General features: G+C 49.0%; 1 protein-coding gene across 3 annotated transcripts in view; it reads right to left on the bottom strand.

Moving 5' to 3' along the window:
* TMCC2 (transmembrane and coiled-coil domain family 2) overlaps window positions 1–12,408 on the bottom strand; it is a 40,340-nt gene extending 27,932 nt beyond the window's left edge. The window contains exon 1 of one of the 3 annotated variants that reach the window (XM_060644259.3): window positions 11,583–12,408. In XM_060644259.3, coding sequence (XP_060500242.2) covers window positions 11,583–11,789 — 207 coding nt within the window. In that variant the 5' untranslated portion in view covers window positions 11,790–12,408. Of the gene's footprint in view, window positions 1–551; window positions 752–10,533; window positions 11,523–11,582 lie in introns of those variants that run through there. The other 2 variants (XM_060644260.3, XM_060644261.3) reach the window with 2 other exon arrangements.
* Window positions 12,409–18,346: the final 5,938 nt, after the last annotated feature.

Below are 18,346 nucleotides of genomic sequence, written 5' to 3'. Positions count from 1 at the left end.
CTGGCTCTTTTAGACCACCAGGCACCCATTTCCAAAGATGCCTCCTTGCGGTGCTCTCTGAGAAGATCAGGGTCAGACCATCAGGTTGTACTGTTGTAGAAGACGTTGCTGAGTGCTTACCCAACACGTGTTCCCCTTCCTTACCAACCAAACGGCCTGGCCTTCACGCCCCTTGCTAAAAATTCTTATACTTCATCAGACTCCCTTGCAGCTAGGAGTGACATGTGACAGCTCTAGCCAATGAAAAGCAAGGTGAGAGTTTCTAGCAGCACTTTTGCTTTCCTGCTAAAGCTCCTGGCCCTTCCTACTTCTTCAGGTCTGGAATGTAGCGGTAATTCCTGGACACATAGCTGCTGTCTTGCAACCACAAGATGACTGGCATGATGGCGAAGGGCTACACACACACACACACACACACACACACACACACACACACGGCAGAGCCGCAAGCGACAGGTTTGGGAACTTGATGCCAAAGCAGTTCTGAATGCCCATCTTGGGATTCTGGCCACATGAGATAAATAAACCTGTCTTTGTCTACAACACCGTACCTATCTTAGCACGCTCTTCTGTTATTTGCAGCCAGTCTCATTCCTGATGTAGTTGGCAATAAAAGAAGTTTTACTGGAGTTTCCAGGTTGGTGGATACATCCATGCCAGGAGGATGGTGTACCCCAGTTCTACCGGGACAGAAGCTCCTGCACTCGGGACCCTTCTGGACCTCGTCCCATGTATATTTCTCCATCTGGCTATTCATCTGTATCCTTTGTAATACCCTTCGTAACGAACTGGTAAACAAAAAATAAATAATAAATATTACTTCTGTGGGCATGCCTCACAGTGCAGTCAGTAACGTGACCACTTCTTCAGCATCCCTGTCGGAATGAGGTATCTAAGTCAGCGTCTTTCGCCTCAGATTGGAACGGACCAAAGGGGCCCTGGAGCCCAGTGCTGCCCTGGCCCCAGCCTTCCCTCTCAGCTCTGCTGCTCCCCAGGCAGGACTGTTCAGGCCAGAGATGGACAGCGTGCCTGTCAGGGGGCTGGCTTCTTTGGCCAGGCCGAGCCCTAGGCAGAGAGCTTCAGAGCCAAAGGGAGGGCTGGGTCGTGCGGGACCAGGTGAGAAGCCACACTCTGGAACTCCTAAGAAGGAAAATTCGGAACCTGGCCATTTGGGGCTCAGTGAGCCCCAGCAGGTCCTCACTTGGGAGGAACAACCCATAGTCTCATGAGCCAGCCTCATTTTTAAATATTTATTTTGGGAGAGTGTGAGCATGAGCGGGGGAGGGGCAGAAAAAGAGGCAGAAAGAGAATCCCAAGCAGGCTCCTCGCTGTCAGCACAGGGCCCAAGGCGGGGCTTGAACCCACGATCCGTGAGATCGTGACGTGAGCTGAAGTCAGACGCTCAACTGACTGAGCCACCCAGGTGCCCCTGAGTTTTCTTTTCTTCTTGAAATAAACTCACAGACAGAAAACCTTAGACCATGCAGAAACCAAGAAAAAAAAAAGCCCATGTTAGATGTGAATTAGCTGACCTGGCTCTTGGTTTTTTCTACCTCAGGATTGTATGTGGAGACAGCTGCACTGACCTCTGGGTGTCAGTAGCTAAGCTATCGTAAATTTGTGTAAAAGTTCAGGGCTTTCAGTTGTGGCCTCATTTGAGTCTCCCCACCATCCTCAAAGTAGGCAGCCAGGCAACCTTCCATCACCCATTTTACAGACCAGATATGTTACCTCGGCACAAGTCACTAAGGGCTCACGGTTTACAGTTTTCAAGGGTTTTTTTTTTTTTCTTCTACATGATCTCACTTGATTTTCCCGGACACTAATAAAAGCAACAGTAGCAACATCCCCACTTGTAGATGAGGAAATGAAGGCTACCACCATTGCTTCTCAAGAATTTAATTCTGGGGCAGCCCCGGAGACATTAGGTTACACAGTGTGAGGCTCTCCCACGGGAGTTACTGTCCCCGCAGGGCCAGCCTGAGGCAGGGCCAGGAGGCCCCCCTGAATCTGCTCCTGGCAGAGCCAACATGTCCAGGGCAGACGGACAGGGGAGCGCACTCTGCCATCAACTTGGAAGGGGCCAGATCCTGTGGCCTCCAGACCAGGGACGGCCAGGACACTCCTTCCTCCTGAGGCCCAAGCTATACCAGACCTCCCTCCAGGCATCATGGATGGGGCCAGCTGGCTCTGGCATTTGCCGAGCTGCTCCTGTCAAACAGTCATTACATATTACAAACTGTCCTCCCAGCTTCCCATTCCAGGTCTCTCTGTCCTCTCCCTACCACTCCTGACCCAGCTTCTCCAACTCAGAGGCCCATCTTCTGTATCTGCTCAGGTAAAAAGAGTTCCCTTCAAAAGACTTCACCGGGTCCCAGAGCTCTGAGCCCTGGGAAACAGGCAGAGGTGCTGTGGACAGCGGCCACACTGTCTGCTATATTGCCTTGAATCCTAAGATCCTTGGTCAATTTATTTTAAAATCATGCAGCATTTTTTAAAGTGCTCTCCAATCTATGCTGTCATCCTAACCTTAGGAGGGAGAACGGGACAGGTATAGATCAATTGTCTCCATTTTGCAGATTAAAAAAACTGAGGCACAGCACAGTTAAGTGGTTCATCCAAGTTACATGGGCAAGTCCCCCAACTTCTAGTCTAATTTACCCTCACTGGCTCACACACTGATTCTAAGACTAAAGCAGATGTGGTATTTACATGCATCCCAGAACAGTATCAGAGGCAGGATTACAACAAACCTAAAAAGGCCTGGGCCAGGGGGAGTCGGGTCCCCTGAACCGTAATGGCCGATGTGCCCATGCCACATTGTAGGACTTGGGTAAGGGCTTTAACCACAGTGGGCCTTCATTTCCCCTCTTCCCCGTCTGTTCTGAAGGTGAAGGAAAGCCCAGGATGGTGACTGGCTGACCACAGGACCTTTGCTTTCGTAGTACCGAGGAGTCTGCTAAAGTCTATGGTAGGCGTGAGGGGAAAGAACAAAAAAGCAGCCAAAGAATAATGAGACGGGGGTGTTGCTCACTAACAAAGTGCAAGACAAGAGAGCTGGGTGACCCGTGAGCTGGGGCGCTTCTGCATATAGGCGTCCAAGAGGAGGTGGTTGAGAAGTTTTGACATAACGTGGTAAGTATTTAAAAAAAAAACAAAAAACAAAAAACACAGCTCAGCACATACACATAACCAGCCACAAGTTTTGGAAATGAGGAAAACCATGGTGACTAGCTTGAGAGAACTTGGCCACCAACGCAGCAGAAAGCGCCACCTGTTCTGACTAACAGGTTCCAGCTCCTAAATGTCACTTGCTTTTCCACATTGACTTTTGCTTTTCCCCAGCTGCCAGGAACCATTGTGGTGGCCAAACGAAGCCACGGATTAGGAGGAGAGAGCCGAGATGTTTCAGAGTCAGGGGTGAGGCATAAACAGAGCTCTCCGGACCTAGTAGAATGAGCGAGAACTGTCCCAGAACAGCCCGGAGGCCAGCAGTTAGCCAGAAAGGAGAGCTTCCAGGCCGGGGGCTGACACCTGGGGAGGGGGAGGAGAGGACACTTGCTGTCTCCTCCCCCTGGAACTATTTTTAAGGGCAGAAAGGACCCCCTCTCCTTAGGGTGCTGTCATCCTCTCAGGAAGAAAGCATGAGCTGGATGATTTTTTGTAAGATCCTTCCTGAGAAGTTTGTGGTGTCTCAACAGGCTTCATCTGTTTTCCTCCCTGGGTGTGGGTCCCCCAAAGGGGAAGTTTGCTCCAAAATCTGCAAACACAGCTGCATGAGATCAGAAGTAAAATGCTTTAGGGTACAGCGTCTTTGGCACCATCTGGTTAAAAACAGCCCAAAGCGGGGCGCCTGTGGGGCTCAGTCAGTTAAGCGCTGGACTCTTGATTTTCGGCTCAGGTCACGATCTCACAGTTCATGGATTCGAGCCCCGAGTTGGGCTCGGTGTTGACAGTGCGGGGCCTGCTTGGGATTCTCTCCGCCCCCTCTCTCTCTCTGCCCTTCCCCTGCCCCACGAGCGCGCTCCCTCTCTCCCTCTCAAAATAAATAAACATTTTTTAAAAATAGCCAAAAGCAGCCTCTGATTCCTACAGGTCCCTGTGTTCTTAACTCCCAGAAAAGCTGGATCTTAACAAGTCATGATAACCGATAGCAAATTATCCCAACCTGGCAGCTGAATGCACATCCCTTCCTCCCACCTGGGTTCAGAACTCCCTCCGCCCCACCACAGCCTCGGGTGCAGGGGGGTGACTGGGTCACCATGAGCCTTAGCAAGCCTAGGTCGCCAACGTTTCTCTATTTATAGGGTCTCTATGGAAACAGGGCCAGCATTAGAGAGCTAATCGCTGTGAAAACCCACAGAGTCCTACTCTCAGGATACAAAGTGGATTGAGGAAGTCTCCAATTGCCCTTAAGAAGCCTTGGGTGGGGGGCCTGGGGCTGGGAGAGGGAGCCTTGCCCCAGGTCTGGCACCGACGAGGAGAATGACGGAGAGAAGTGAGTAGCTGCCAGCGTTCAGGCCTGTCTGGGGTTTCTGTGAGAAACACAGTGATGAAAGATTTTTGGAATCATTTTTTTCTCCCCCAGCATCACAGCTGACACTTAAAAAAAGGCAGATCTCAACACAGGGGCAAATGACTTCCCCATTCTCGATTTTATTTTAATTCCTCCTTCCTTTATTGCGTAGAGAATTCTGCCTGGTGCCAATGCAAGTCTGGGAAGGCGACCGCCTCCCCTGGGTCTTTAGGCAGAACTGACTCGACATATACCAGCCCGGAAGATTTAAAAGTTGCCCGTGTGGTGCGCCCTCTCTCCGCCTCCTCTCCTCCTACCCACCCTTCACTGCCTGCCCCCTCCATCGAGCCATCCCCCACCAGGTCTCACTGCCCTGCTCTGAATTCCAGAGAGCTCATTATCTGCACCGCTCACCTTGCAATTAATCGCGTGCCTGGTGACACGGCTTCTAGTGCTTTCTCAAACTGTTATCCAACTTTTTACCTGCTTATGGACAGACTCCTCAACGGAGGGCAAGAGTTCTATCATCTATATCTTTGCGTCCCTAATTTTACCTGACAATTGCTGCGTAATTCTTTATTTTCGGAGTGGAAACTATCCAAGCCTACAAAACCATCTTAAAAGAGGACTTAATCCCTAGACAATGACCTTTTCCAAAGACATAAAATGCTCAGCCAGGCAGCTTGTGTCTAACCCAGATCCCTCCTGCTACAGTTCAAAGTCTTATCTCAGGGTACCTCATCCCAGTAACGGCCAAGGCTGAACTGGCCTGGAAGGAGATGAACAGGGACCCGGGAGCCTGAACGTGTTTACCGTCTTCACACACAGTTGGGGTCAGGGCTCAGGTGCTCACAGCCAGTGTTGTTTTCCAGGGTGGACATGACGCAGTTAACGTGGCTGGAATAAGGAAGCCTTTAGCCATTCAATTTGAAAAGTAACCTATTATTCTTCTCACACAATCACAAAACATACCTGCTCTCCCTCAACAGCTTCGTTCTAACTTCGTAACGTGGAGAGAGGCTTATGTGTTTGGCTGATAACGGTGGACCTTGTCCAGTCCTGGCCGCGTTCTAAGAATGCACCCTCCTGGTCTCTGAGGATTTCTAAGGCAGGGGCCATCTCTTAGAAGAGAGACGAAAACAGGGAAGAATTTTGAGTTGGCCTCCAAAACTACCACTGAGAAGCCAGCTGAGCTTTTCCCCCAGCTCCCAACACTCACACTTTTTCTTAAAACTTCCACCTAAAATCCAGGTCTTAGGAGATGTTTCAATTCCTTGTTGAGGGAGACAGTCTTGTTAGCATGACTGGCAACGAAGGACAATTAGATCCACAAAAAAAAAGAAGTACATTCGGCAAACACTGAGCCTGCGGGACAGTTCCCACTAGAGCCACGAGGGCAGCTGGGAATTTATCTAGAACCCCATACGTGGCAGGAGAACGGAGAGCTCCCTTTGCCACGTGCTTTCCCGTCGGTCACCAATTCCTCCGGAGCCCACATACAGGGCTGCTCTGAATATTACTGGAGGCAAAGAGGGGTGGGGATGGGGCCGTCCTGGGCCTCGGGACCCTCCGCCCTCTGCACCTTAGGTGCAGGTGGGGTGAAAACCAGGGAACCTCAGCATTTTTCACACCCCTGCACTATCCCTGACTATTTACAGGGCTGGGAGAACAATTGTATTCTAGTCAAAAAGGGCACTGGCCCCACTTTCCCCCCAAAAAAGCCCCTCTCCTTTTTTTTTTTTTTTAATGTTTTTATTTAGTCTTGAGACAGAGAGAGACAGAGCATGAGCAGGGGAGGGGCAGAGAGAGAGGGAGACACAGAATCGGAAGCAGGCTCCAGGCTCCGAGCGGTCAGCACAGAGCCTGACGCGGGGCTCGAACTCACGGGCTGTGAGGTCATGACCTGAGCCAAAGTCGGACGCTTAACCGACCGAGCCACTCAGGTGCCCCAACCCCTTTCCTCTTCTTTGGTAATTAACATTCTACTCTCTCTTTATTATTTTTTTTATCTTTTATTTTTATTTTAGAGAGAGAGAAAGCACGCACAAGCGAGGGAGAGGGGCAGAGGGAGAGAAAGAATCGGAAGCGGGCTCCACGCTCAGTGGGGAGCTCGACACGTGGCTCGATCCCACGACCCTCGGATCACAACCTGAGCTGAAATCAAGAGTCGGATGCTTAACCCACTGAGCCTACCCAGGTGCCCCCTACCCTTTCTTTAATATCTTGCTCTAAGCCCACCTCTTCCGATCGACCCCATATGTTTCTGACTCCACTGCATGATGCTCAAAGCACTCTTACACTTATGTGTGCTTTGATGGGTGATTTTCCTGCAAGCATTTCATCCTGTTTGGCTGGGGGCTTACCTGTTGCCAAAGAACTAATTTCCCCTAATTTCCGCCTCCCTTGATCTTACATCTACTGCAATCCTACTTCCCTGATGAAATTTATCCCAGGGGTTCAGCCCCTGCGTGAGACTGAAGGAATCTTCATGCCTGAACATATCACTCCTAAAGCAGAAGTAGGAGAAGGCATGTAGAGCCATACTCTACCGTCAGAACCCTCCACTAGAATCCCAGAGCACACACGTTCCTTCCTGTGAAGTAACTTGTCTTCTCCTCCACTGATGCAGTAGAGAAACTGAAACCCAGAAATCTGATCAAGAGCCATGGCCTTAAAAAAAAAAAGGGGGGGTGGGGGAAACAAACAAGGGGTGCCTGCTGGCTGGCTTAGTCAGTAGAGTACACGACTCTTGATCTTGGGGTCGTGAGTTCAAGCCCCACGTTGGATGTAATGCTTACTTAAAAAAGCAAAAAAGGGGCGCCTGGGTGGCGCAGTCGGTTAAGCGTCCGACTTCAGCCAGGTCACGATCTCGCGGTCCGTGAGTTCGAGCCCCGCGTCAGGCTCTGGGCTGATGGCTCAGAGCCTGGAGCCTGATTCCGATTCTGTGTCTCCCTCTCTCTCTGCCCCTCCCCCGTTCATGCTCTGTCTCTCTCTGTCCCAAAAATAAATAAAAACCGTTGAAAAAAAAATTAAAAAAAAAAAAAAAAAAAAAGCAAAAAAAAAAAAAAAACAAAACGTCAAACAAAAAAAGGAACAGAAAAACAAGCAGGGGCTTCTTGGGAATGTCAACGTTCTCTTTCTCGACTCAGATGTAGGTAAAGGGGGTGTCTGTTTTGCTGTTGTAAACGATACGTATGCGTTTTCAGACACTTTTCCAGACACGTCTTATTTCACACTTTAGAACAGCGCCTTTCCCACTGAAGGGGTTCGGTATCTGTTGACCCATGATCCCTTCCCCAGTGGACTCTCTATGGGAGGGTTGAAGGAACCCGGGCCATTTGGGAGAGGCTCAAGTACCTGTGAGCGCCAATAAAGGTGGGGAGGCCGCAAGGGGAACCACACAGGATTCGGCCGGGACTTTCGGCCAGCTATGTGGCTTCTAATCGCTTTTTCTCATCTTACTCTGAACAGGCAGGGAGGCTAGTGCATGGGGTGAATGGAAGACCATCAGCTGGAACCCAAATGAATCTAAAGTCAAAAGCACTTCGAGCCAGGACTGTAATAATGGGATTCCAGCATACCCCCTTTTTTCTTCTGGGAAAAGTATTAACAGTGCCCAGAAATCCCTGGGGAAATTATCCGCAGGGGCTTTTGTGAGGGGAAGAGAACGTCAAGGGAAGGCCTCTGGCCTCGCACTTTCAGTCTCCCTTTCAGGAAAGGCTCAATTGCTCTGGCTGCACAAGGGGAGGGAGAGGTGGTGAGGCTGGTGATTTCCTCCTTGCCTTGAGGCTTCTGGAACCCAGGACAGAACCAGCTGACTCTTATGCTTCGCCACTCATCCCAGGCCTCAGCAACAGCTACCACCCACTGTAGTTTTAACAGGAATGTGTGCCCCGTGTCCCTTTCTGCAGTTTCCTCTGAGCTCCTCCCCACTCCCTTTTCTCACTGGAGCTGGGTTTCCTCCCTGGAGAATTCCAGTGTACTTTTTGGTCAGCTAACTCTCTCTGTTGCCGGCCATCCTGGCCTGTCCTCCCGACTAGTAGGGAATCTGGTAGTGGCAAAGGACTTGATGATGATGACAAATGACTCGAGACATGAACTGAAGTGCTTAAATAGGAATCCAAGCCACGAGTGGAGGGAGGGGGCCACGGGACTCTGGATTGTTGGGCTCCTGTTGTAGGGAAGCCACGTCAAGTGTGCTGAGGAGCTAAGAAGGCCCCCAAAGTACCCCCATGAACCTCCTGGGGGGCAATGTCCATTTGCAGGTGATTTTTCAGTAACAATTACATAATTGCTCCTTTACGATTGCTGTTTCACTATTTTTCCTTCTTTTCATTGGCCCTCAACCCCGTAATTACAGGTCCCAGGCCCCTGCAGCAGAAACTTACAGCACAGAGTCATATGCTGCACAACACTGAAGGGAGGCCAAAGGAGCCCCTGAAACCTGTAGGTGCCACTAGTTAGGGCACCATTCAGATCTATTTGGCAAAGACTAAAATCCCCCCCCCCCAACCCAACCTCCATGGAAGTGCTTCAGACAAAGAGCCTCCTCTTTTTTTTTTTTTTTGCCCCTTTCTCAAGATGATTTCTTCCGATGCATTTAATCTATCACAATGCCTGAAGCTGTCACAAGAAAACAGAAGTGGGACTAAGGGACCAAAAGTCTCCATCTCCAAAGTTTAAAATGAAAACAAAAGCAAGCCAGAACCGCTGGTCGCTCTAGGCCAGACACAGGTGTTACAAAAAAAGTTAAACTTGCCCCTTTCTGGTATCACCATCAAATCCAAACAAGTCTGCTTCTAGCCAGTGTTGGAGCCAGTCATGGAATTTTTCCATCATTGGGAAAACTGTGCCACCATTGGTAAACAACTTTTTCCAGCATTGGAGACCAAGTTTGGACACTTCAGTCTTCCTATTCCCTTTTCCGAGAAAAAGGCTCAGAAAAGTTGAGTGATTTGCCTGAGAGCACACAGCAAATCAAATTTCGATGGCCCAGTCCTTATCTGGTTCTGAAGTCCCTACCTCGTAAACATGTTTTGATAAAGCAGACAGAGATAAACAGGAAAGGGCTCTGCTCGTCTCCCCATCCTCCTACTGAGCAAGCAGCAGCTATGTTTTCTCCTCCTTGCTGCCAGCCTGGGTCCACATGGCTGTAATCTACCTCAGTGATATGTTTTGGGGAGGGGGCAGTGAGGCTCCTTTTCTCACATCTGATCTCAATTCTGCTTCAGGGAAGTTCAGGGGTTAATATCAGGTGTAGAGTTGTTGCTGCATCTGCCTGACCAGAACGAGGGCGTCACTCACACACACACACACACACACACACTAATAAAAATAAAAAAGACAAAGAAGAGAGATGATAGAGGAGGGTGGAGATGAACGAGCTTTCTTAAGGCAGCGTTATCGACAGAGACAAAGACACCGCAGCCCCCACACCACAACCAGCCCACCCACCTTCCCCCACGTAGGCAAGCGGGGGATATGAATGGGGCTGGCAGTTCCCACTGCTGGCCTGCACTGGAGAGTGGGGGAGTTTCCAAGGCTGCTTCTCATAAACTCAGGGCAAGGGTCCCATCTGGTCAGAGAATCAGGTTTTGCTGGCCAGACTCCTCTGGATGGGCCCAGAATGAGGCTGAAGTGTGCAGCAGAAGGCTCACCTCCTTCCCACATCAACATTAAGGGCACCCATTTCTGTTCATTACCTCACTTAAAATAGGAACCACACCTCCTGACCACACAGGGTGGGCTCAGAGGTGACAGCTGGGACAGGCGCCAAGGATGCCTCGGGCCTGACGAGAGAACAAACCTCCTGTGCACAGCCTACCCAATGGAGCTCATCTTTAGACAGAAGGCTTGCCCCAAACATCGGAACAGGGCACCTGCAGAGCAAGAGGTCACATTCCCATAACTGCCACAATTTTTTTTTTTTAAGTGCACACAAGGAGCTAGCTGTCTCCCTTTCTACCCCTCCCCGAGGCACACAGACAGGTAACACACCCAGGTAAGAGCACACTCACCTGCGCTCTGACTTCCTGACTCTGAGCTGCTCAGGCCAAACGAGGAATGTCATTGGCTTATTCTGGTAAGCTCCTTAGTGGCTGCTGCCATAGGATACGGGCTTTATTTAACATAATGGAGTCCTTTTGCTCCCCTAGCCCAGACCTTGCACCCCCTCTGGAGACTATCTCTCCGGAGGCATCAATCTCCAAGGCATCTAAGTTCCTTCCTTGGGCTGACATCTCGCTCAGCCCCGTGGTGAGCCGGCTTGCAAATCCTGAGCCTGCAGTCCCTGTGGCAGCTCCAGCAAAGGCGCATTATTTATCCCCGCTTCTGTTTTAATTAATATAGAGACATATTCAACATAGCTCGATAATTGTGTCGGCAACCGCAGGCCGGAAAATAAAGGGCTCCCAGCTGCATGTGATCGGCTGTTTCGGATTCTGGTTCTAACTGCCGGCTCAGCATGTGTGCCCCGAGCCAGCCCAAGCACCGCTTGGCCACCTGTCAGTTCTCCACCCTGGGGGTTGGTTCAGCAGGCAGGCAGGGATCTCCAAGCACTAGCTTAACCTCTGGCTCCACCTAACGGCAAGAAATCCACACTCCCCTTTCACAGATGGGCAAACTGAGCTTCATCCAGGAAGGTCCCAAAAGGAGGAAACTAATTCAGCAAAGGAAACGAATGGTCCTCTACTTGGCCTCCCACGCTGCAATTTTCTTCCCCTGCCATCTTACAGGAGGGAAAGTGATGTCAACTTTTTAGTTAGCATCTTGGAATTCTCCAGCCCTTTGTCTGCGAACAGCACTTCACACACATTATTCAAACAATCTCGGGTGGGTGAGTCACTAGAACGTCTGCTGAATAATGAGGAACAAACACAGAGGCCTGAAATGGGGCTGAAAGACGGAGGCACAAATGGTACCTGACGTCCAGCCCGGGGTTCTGGCTGAACATCCTCTCTGACCTTTGCCTGGCTTCCCCATCACTTTCCTCCTGTGAAAGCACTTCAGCGTGGGGCGGGGGAGCTAAGTCGCCGGCTGAGCTTGCCAGGGGAAGGTCTGCGCTCACCTTTAAATCAGGAGGCTTGCTTCGGGGCCCCGGGTTCGGCGCCGCGGCAGCGCCCGCATCTGAAGTTGGCCCGCCTGCAGAGTTAGCACCCGTGGCCTCCCCAGGCCGGAGGTCCGCGCCCGGCAGGTGGCAAGCGGCATCTTCCAGCCCAGCTCCATCCTCCTCGCCCTGCTGTTGCTGCAGCTCGTCCGATTTGCACCTCTTCATGGTGTATGTGGGTCGGCAAGGGGAATCTGTCCTTCCAAACGCGCCGTCTTGGGGGAGACCGCACCCCTTCTTGCACTCAGAAAACGAGGCCCGGGGTCTGAATTAGTAACGAGGGAGGGGTCGGCGGGTCACAATTTCTTGAATTGAAAGATAAATCAGGATGAGGGAGGGGCGAGGACAGGGAGCCTTGGTTACAGCCTGGAATAGTTCATTACGACCTGGGGAGCGGAGGCAGGTCACAGTCGAGGCTGGGCAGCAGGAGTCCTTGGGCAGTCATTGGAGCGGGAGGAGGAAGGCAGCCCCCGGCCCCCCAAACTTTCTGCTCCCGGGCGTCGGCTGGGCGGAGGGGAGCCGGGCGGCACCGCGCATCCCTCCCGGCGGGCCGGGCTGCTGGGCGAGGCGGGGCACCGGGCAGCCGGCGGGGCAGGTCTTTGGCTGCCGCCCTCGGCTCGGGCTGCGGCCCCCGGCCCTGCCGCCGGCCCCCGCCCCGCACGGGCCCGCCGCGGAGCCCGCAGCGCGCCCGGCCCCCTCCCCGCCCGCGCGCCCCGCTCCACGCCCGCCGCGCCGCTTGCTGCAAAGCCGCGGCCGCGGCCCGAGCCAGCGGCGAGCGCGCAACCTACCCCGCCCGCTGCCTCCGCCCGCGAGGGGGAAGGCGAGGCAAGGAGGGAGTGACAGCGGCAACGGGCCAATGGGAAGCCCGGAGGGCCGAGGGGGCGTCGCGCGGCCACGTCTTTAGGGTTGGTTGCACCGCGCGGTCCCCCAGGAGAGGTCTGGAGGGCTGTGCTGCTGCGCTTTGGCATTGCAGAGAGCGGGCTGCAGGGTAGAGGCGGGGCGGCGCGCCACCCAGACGCGGTTGTAGCGGAGCCCGAGGGACCCTCCCCGAAAAGACTCTGCCGGGATTCCCCCCACCCACTCGTTTTATTTGCCAGGGAGGGGGCGAGATAGGGATGTTTATCATCAGTGCATTTTGCTGTAGCTTTGCACATTACGTGTACACATCTCGTAGGTGAGGAAGACAGTGATCCCCTCTAGCTCACATGGTCAGAAACACAAACCTTATGCCTATGTTACCAGCAGCAAATGCAGAAGGGGAGGGGGTGATCTTCTGCCCCATCATCCCTTCTCCCACTTGAAGTGACTATCTCATATGAGTTTTAGCTTTATGCTCAGAAATTAGAATGTATTTCATTGTTTAACGCAATAATATGTGTGAGCCCTTGCAAACTGTGGAAAGGCTTTTAAATAAGAAGGCGTGTTAATGGCAGGAGGTTGATACATATGGAAGAGAAGAAAAAGAACGCAATCGCTTTTTCCCATAAATCTCAGCCAAAGTGCGCTACTAATCTGGAGGCAGAAGACAGTAAATATTGGGGCTACCAAGATACGGAGCCGAGTGATAACAACTCCATCCGAGTGTCTACTGTGTGCTTACTATGGATATGATGCTTTTTGCCCATCCAGCAGCCTAGACCAATGGTTGTTAGGGGATGGTCCTGGGACCAGCAGCACCAGCAGCACCTGGAAACTCGACAGAAATGCAAATTCTTGGAAACCCAGCAAGACCTACGGAATCAAAAATAGTGAGTCCAGAAGTCGGTTTTAATAAGCCCTCCAGGTAATTCTAACGCAAGCGAACATCTGAGACCCATTCATTGGTTTAGATTGTGGCGAAGGGGTCACTGAGTCTGTGAGTCACAGTGATGATCCCTAAAGTGTTTTACAGTTTTCCAATCGCTTTTACACCTATCACGCCATGCTAGCCTCACTTCAGTCCTACCAGGCTATGAGTTTCCTGACTCTGTTCTGTCCTTTTTCCCATTCCAACCACTCATTTTCATGTGTATCCTGGAAGAGCCCAAGTTGTTAAGAATTTACTTCAGTCAGGCAGCTACTTTCTAAACTAGGCAGCTCCGTTTTTAGAAGATAGGAATTTAGGATGGGCTGGGAATGCAGAACCACCCTCTACATCCACTACACGGTATCAGGCACAACGCAGAAAAACAAAGCTTTACTGGTACTCTGCTGTTAGTATTTTCAATGGTGAGGGAAAGACAGAATGCCAGTGAAGAACGAGGCAGGACCAGACAGAACCAGTGGGAGCAGATTCCCCTGGTGCTGAATGTCAGGCAGAATAGTCTACTGCCCTCTACCAGACTCCTGGCTAGCCCTAGAGAAATGCAGGGACCCCTACCAATTGAATCGTGTCTCATTTCTCTCCTAGGTCGAAGTTGGCCTTAACTTTGATTTTTTTTTTTTTTAATTATCAGACATACATAGCATGATGGTCAAATTTCCTATTTGTGGCCATATTTAGCGAGGTGTAATGCAGGTCAATAAAAAGGAGCCCTGTGTTTAATGAAATCAGCTAATGCCATACGTTCCATTTGGGAGAAGCAATGTAGGATGGTGGTTAAGAGCTTAGACTCTGTGGCCAGACTGGTTGAAAGCAAATCCTGGCTCCGCTCTCCGCTCACATGTGACTGGGGGCCAGTTATCTAGCCCCTTTATGCCCCAGGTTCCTGATTTGGAAGTGAGGATAATGACAGCACTTATCTTATAGGGTGTTGGGTAGTAAATGTAAAGCAGTTAGACATTGCCTGGCGCAGAGTGAGGGCCATGGCTATTATCAGAGAGGTCATCCAGTTTCCAAAGCGTTACACATTCCACTCCAATGGTTCTAACCTTGGGAGTTCAAATGCTTCTCACCCAGTCCAACTTTCTCTGTGTTCATACTCATAGAACAAATACACTACTGCCAAAGAAATATGGGTGGGAGGTCTGTGTAGAGACCTGTGTTACATACAACTGCCAGTTTGAAGCCGATGGCAAATTTTCAGTAGCCAGAGTAAATTCTTGAGTACCTAAGATAAACAGAACTTGAAAGGAGTTGGATTGAGATTCTTTTGAAAGGATGGATCGTTCTTGTGCTCTAGGCTTCTTTGGAAAAATATAGGCACATAGGATGTCTTGATGTTCAAGAGAAGACAAAAATGTGCAGATTTGCGATGTAGGAGATTATGTTTGGTATGCAAGAGTAGATTTTCCATTTTTCTTTGACACCGCTGCTTAATTACAAATAATAGATAACATGGTGTCTCAGGAAGAACGCGGGTCTTGGTGTTAGACTGTCCATGTGAGAATTCCAGTTCTGTTACTCCCTGTGTATTCTTGGGCAACCAACTCACTTAACCTCTCTCACCCTTGGTTTTGTCATCTATAAACAGGCGCTAATAAGATCTATTCCCACCTGGTTATCCTAAGGATTAAAAATAGATAATGCACGTGAAAACATTCAATACATAGATGTTCTCAGTAAACCTGAATAAAACAAAAATAATTAACAGATTTATCTAAGCCCCCAGTCTGCCGCATGAAAAAAAGAATTATCTCACTAAGCTTAATGCTTTTTGTGAAAGGAAATCCCAGTTAGGCTAATGAAAGGGGGGTGGGGGGTCTCCTGGTAGTATCCTATAGACTAAACCAGTAAATATATAAACAAGAAGGATAAAGATCAGGGTTATGGAACGCTGCTCCCATGTCAACAGCCAGCTCAATTATCTTGATAAACTGATGAAGCTTTAACTATAGAGGATAAGGTGCCAAGATCAACAGGTAAGCATAGAGTAAGGTTTTTCTTTTCTTTTTCCAAAAGGCTACTCTTTTTGCCATTAGCAAGGGGCTTGCAGATTATCCAAGAAAATTCTGTTTCCTACTCCATAGGAATTCTTTAAAAAACATTTTAAACATCAAATGGGTAATACTTGTCAGCTGTTTTAAGCTTTAACGCATAAGAAGAGCGCTTAGCTTAGGAAGTAAAAGTACTCTCTACTGAGACCAGATATAATAATTTTCATCACTGTATTTCGATACCAACATCATTATAAATATTCCTTTGTTAATGTCATTTTCCTCTCTTCCTTTTAGAGATTTCCACTGCCACTCAATGCTCCCTTGAAAAAAAATTGGGTTCCGTTGGGTTAGGAGAAGTAAACTATGCAAATAATCGTCAGGGAGATTGGCTGGATCGCCGAAGACGTCACAATCCCACCACCTAAATACAGGCTTTTTATTGGCTGTTCTAAGAGGCAGCCGGACCGGGCAGGCTCTGTCTGCATCTCTTGTGAGTTGGAGAGAGCTCTGAGTCTATACCAAATTTTATTGTTTTTTTTTTCTTAAAATGTACTCAGAATCATTATCTACATATTGTTACATTCTCCGTGTTATTCCATATGGAAATATGTCTTAAGCAAATATTTTAAGTGACTACTTCCCATTCTATCAAGTGACTATATCGTAGTTTACTTAACCGCTATCTATCTTATTCTGGGATACTTAGTTGTTTCCATTTTTTTTTTTTTTTTTTTTGCCTTTAGAGATAAAACTGTAATTACTATTTTCATTCAAAATTGTATATGTTCTTTCCTCCATAGCATAGAGTCTCTGATCCCTAACTGGCTGTTTTAAAAGAGTAGAACCAAACACATTGCCACTCTGCGACCCTGTCTCTCACAGCATCCCCAAAACCTGCATGGGAGATCCCAATGTTCAGCTCATTCCCTGGATTTGTCAATCTCCTAATCTGTGTTACAAAAAGGTGGAAGTTCCTACATCTCATTTTCAGGTAGGATGCATATTCTTCATTCTGGGTGCTTGTTGCTCTGTAGTAATGAGAGGAAAGTCGCAATAATCATGACTATGAACAGAGGAGGTTTGTGAAGTGCAAACTTAAACCCTGATTGTACTGCTCTGGGTGAACGCCTGGGACTGGTAAAATGGCTGCCTTGTGTCCCTTTCCATCTCTGTAGGGAATCCATACAAACCTCTGCACGAGCTGTTACTTAAAGCTGAAAAGGCCAGCCCTTAAAAAAAAATAATGATAAAAATGACAGAAGAGAAAAAAGGGAAAAAGAGAAAATATCAGCTTTGGTCAAAGAGAATCAGTTTATTATTTTACACCTGAAGATAGATATCTATGGCAGTTACATCGATTATTCTACGTGGTACTTTTAGATATGATAATAAGAGCAAGGAGTTACCATTGAAAGAGAACTCAGGTGTTTGGGCGTTTTGCTAGGAACCTTGTGAATGCTGTCTTAATCCCCACAACAGCCCTGCAAGGTAAATGTTATTCCCACTGTACAGGTAAGGAAACAGGCTCAGGGAGATTCTCGCACTTTCATAGGCCTGAAATCTGCCCCCTGCTCTGTCCGACTCTTACCGTAAAAAAGCGTCATAGCTCACCCTTCACAGCCCTAATTTTCTGAGCCACTCCTGTGGTAAAGAATTTACCAGTGAGTACCAGTCCACTGTTAAATATATCTGCATTCACTCAAAGAAATTTATGAAACACATTTCATGTACAAAGGCTTTACAAGATGCTCATGGAAGATAGAGAACAATAAAAGACACTGGCCTCGGCCTTTGGACTTAAAGTCCAGTTGGGGAAATAAAAGGCACAAACAAAACGTGAAACAACAAAAGATTGAAATGGTGCTGTCTGTCAGCATTCCGGGGGGGGAGGGGGGGGGGTGGAGATGATTAATTAAGTACCTGAGCAAAGGGGAGAGAGAGGTCTCTACAAGGGATTGAAAAGAACTCTGAGGTAGAGGTATTTACACACATTTATCCATATCATGGGTGTTAAAAGAATACAGGGGCACCTGAGTGGCTCAGTCGGTTAAGCGTCCAACTTCGGCTCAGGTCATGATCTCACAGTTTGTGGATTCAAGCCCCACATCAGGCTCTGTGCTGACAGCTCAGAGCCTGGAGCCTGCTTTAGATTCTGTGTCTCCTCTCTCTGCCCCTCCCCTGCGTGCGCTCTGTCTGTTCTCTCTCAAAAATAAACATTAAAAAAATTTTTTTAAAGAATACAATGTTACTTTATGATGATTCATTCGGAAATCTTGAAGTAGGTAAAAACTATATAACTCATCTTGAAAATAGAATCATTCAATATTTGGATCTCTTTAGTTTTACATCTGCATGTTATAGAGTTTTTATGGCATCGTAGTGATGGGAAAAACATTTTTGTCTTTTCATTCTCGGAGACCATAGGCTAGTGATTCCCAAAAAGTATGGTGCATTGGGGCGCCTGGGTGGCTCAGTTGGGTAAGCGGTGGACTTCGGCTCAGGTCACGATCTGGCGATCTCACGGTTTAAGGGTTCCAGCCCCCCATTGGTCTCAGCTGTCAGTACAGACGCCAATCAGATCCTCTCTGTTCTGCCCCTCCCCTGCTCGTGTTCTCTCTCTCTCTCTCTAAAATAAATAAACATTTAAAAAAAAAATCTTAAAAAAAAAAAAAAGTATGGTCCATGGATTACCAGCGACAGAAAACACCTCGGAATTTAGTTATGTACGCAGCTCCCCAGGCCCTACACCACATGGACGGAGACAAAATTTCCAGGGGTGTGGAGCTTGAAACGTGCACTTGAAACAAGGCTCTGGGGTGATTCTTACGCACATTGAAGTTTGAGAACCACTGATGTAGGGCAAGACTTGGTGGGTCACATGTATCATAATTTTTAATTCAATAAACATGTAGATCTATTTCAAATCG

Source organism: Panthera onca, chromosome F1, assembly GCF_046562875.1.
Source record: "Panthera onca isolate mPanOnc1 chromosome F1, mPanOnc1 haplotype 2, whole genome shotgun sequence".
Lineage (NCBI taxonomy): Eukaryota > Metazoa > Chordata > Mammalia > Carnivora > Felidae > Panthera > Panthera onca.
The sequence above is the reverse complement of the archived record's forward strand: the minus strand, read 5'-3'. Positions and strand labels throughout refer to the sequence as shown.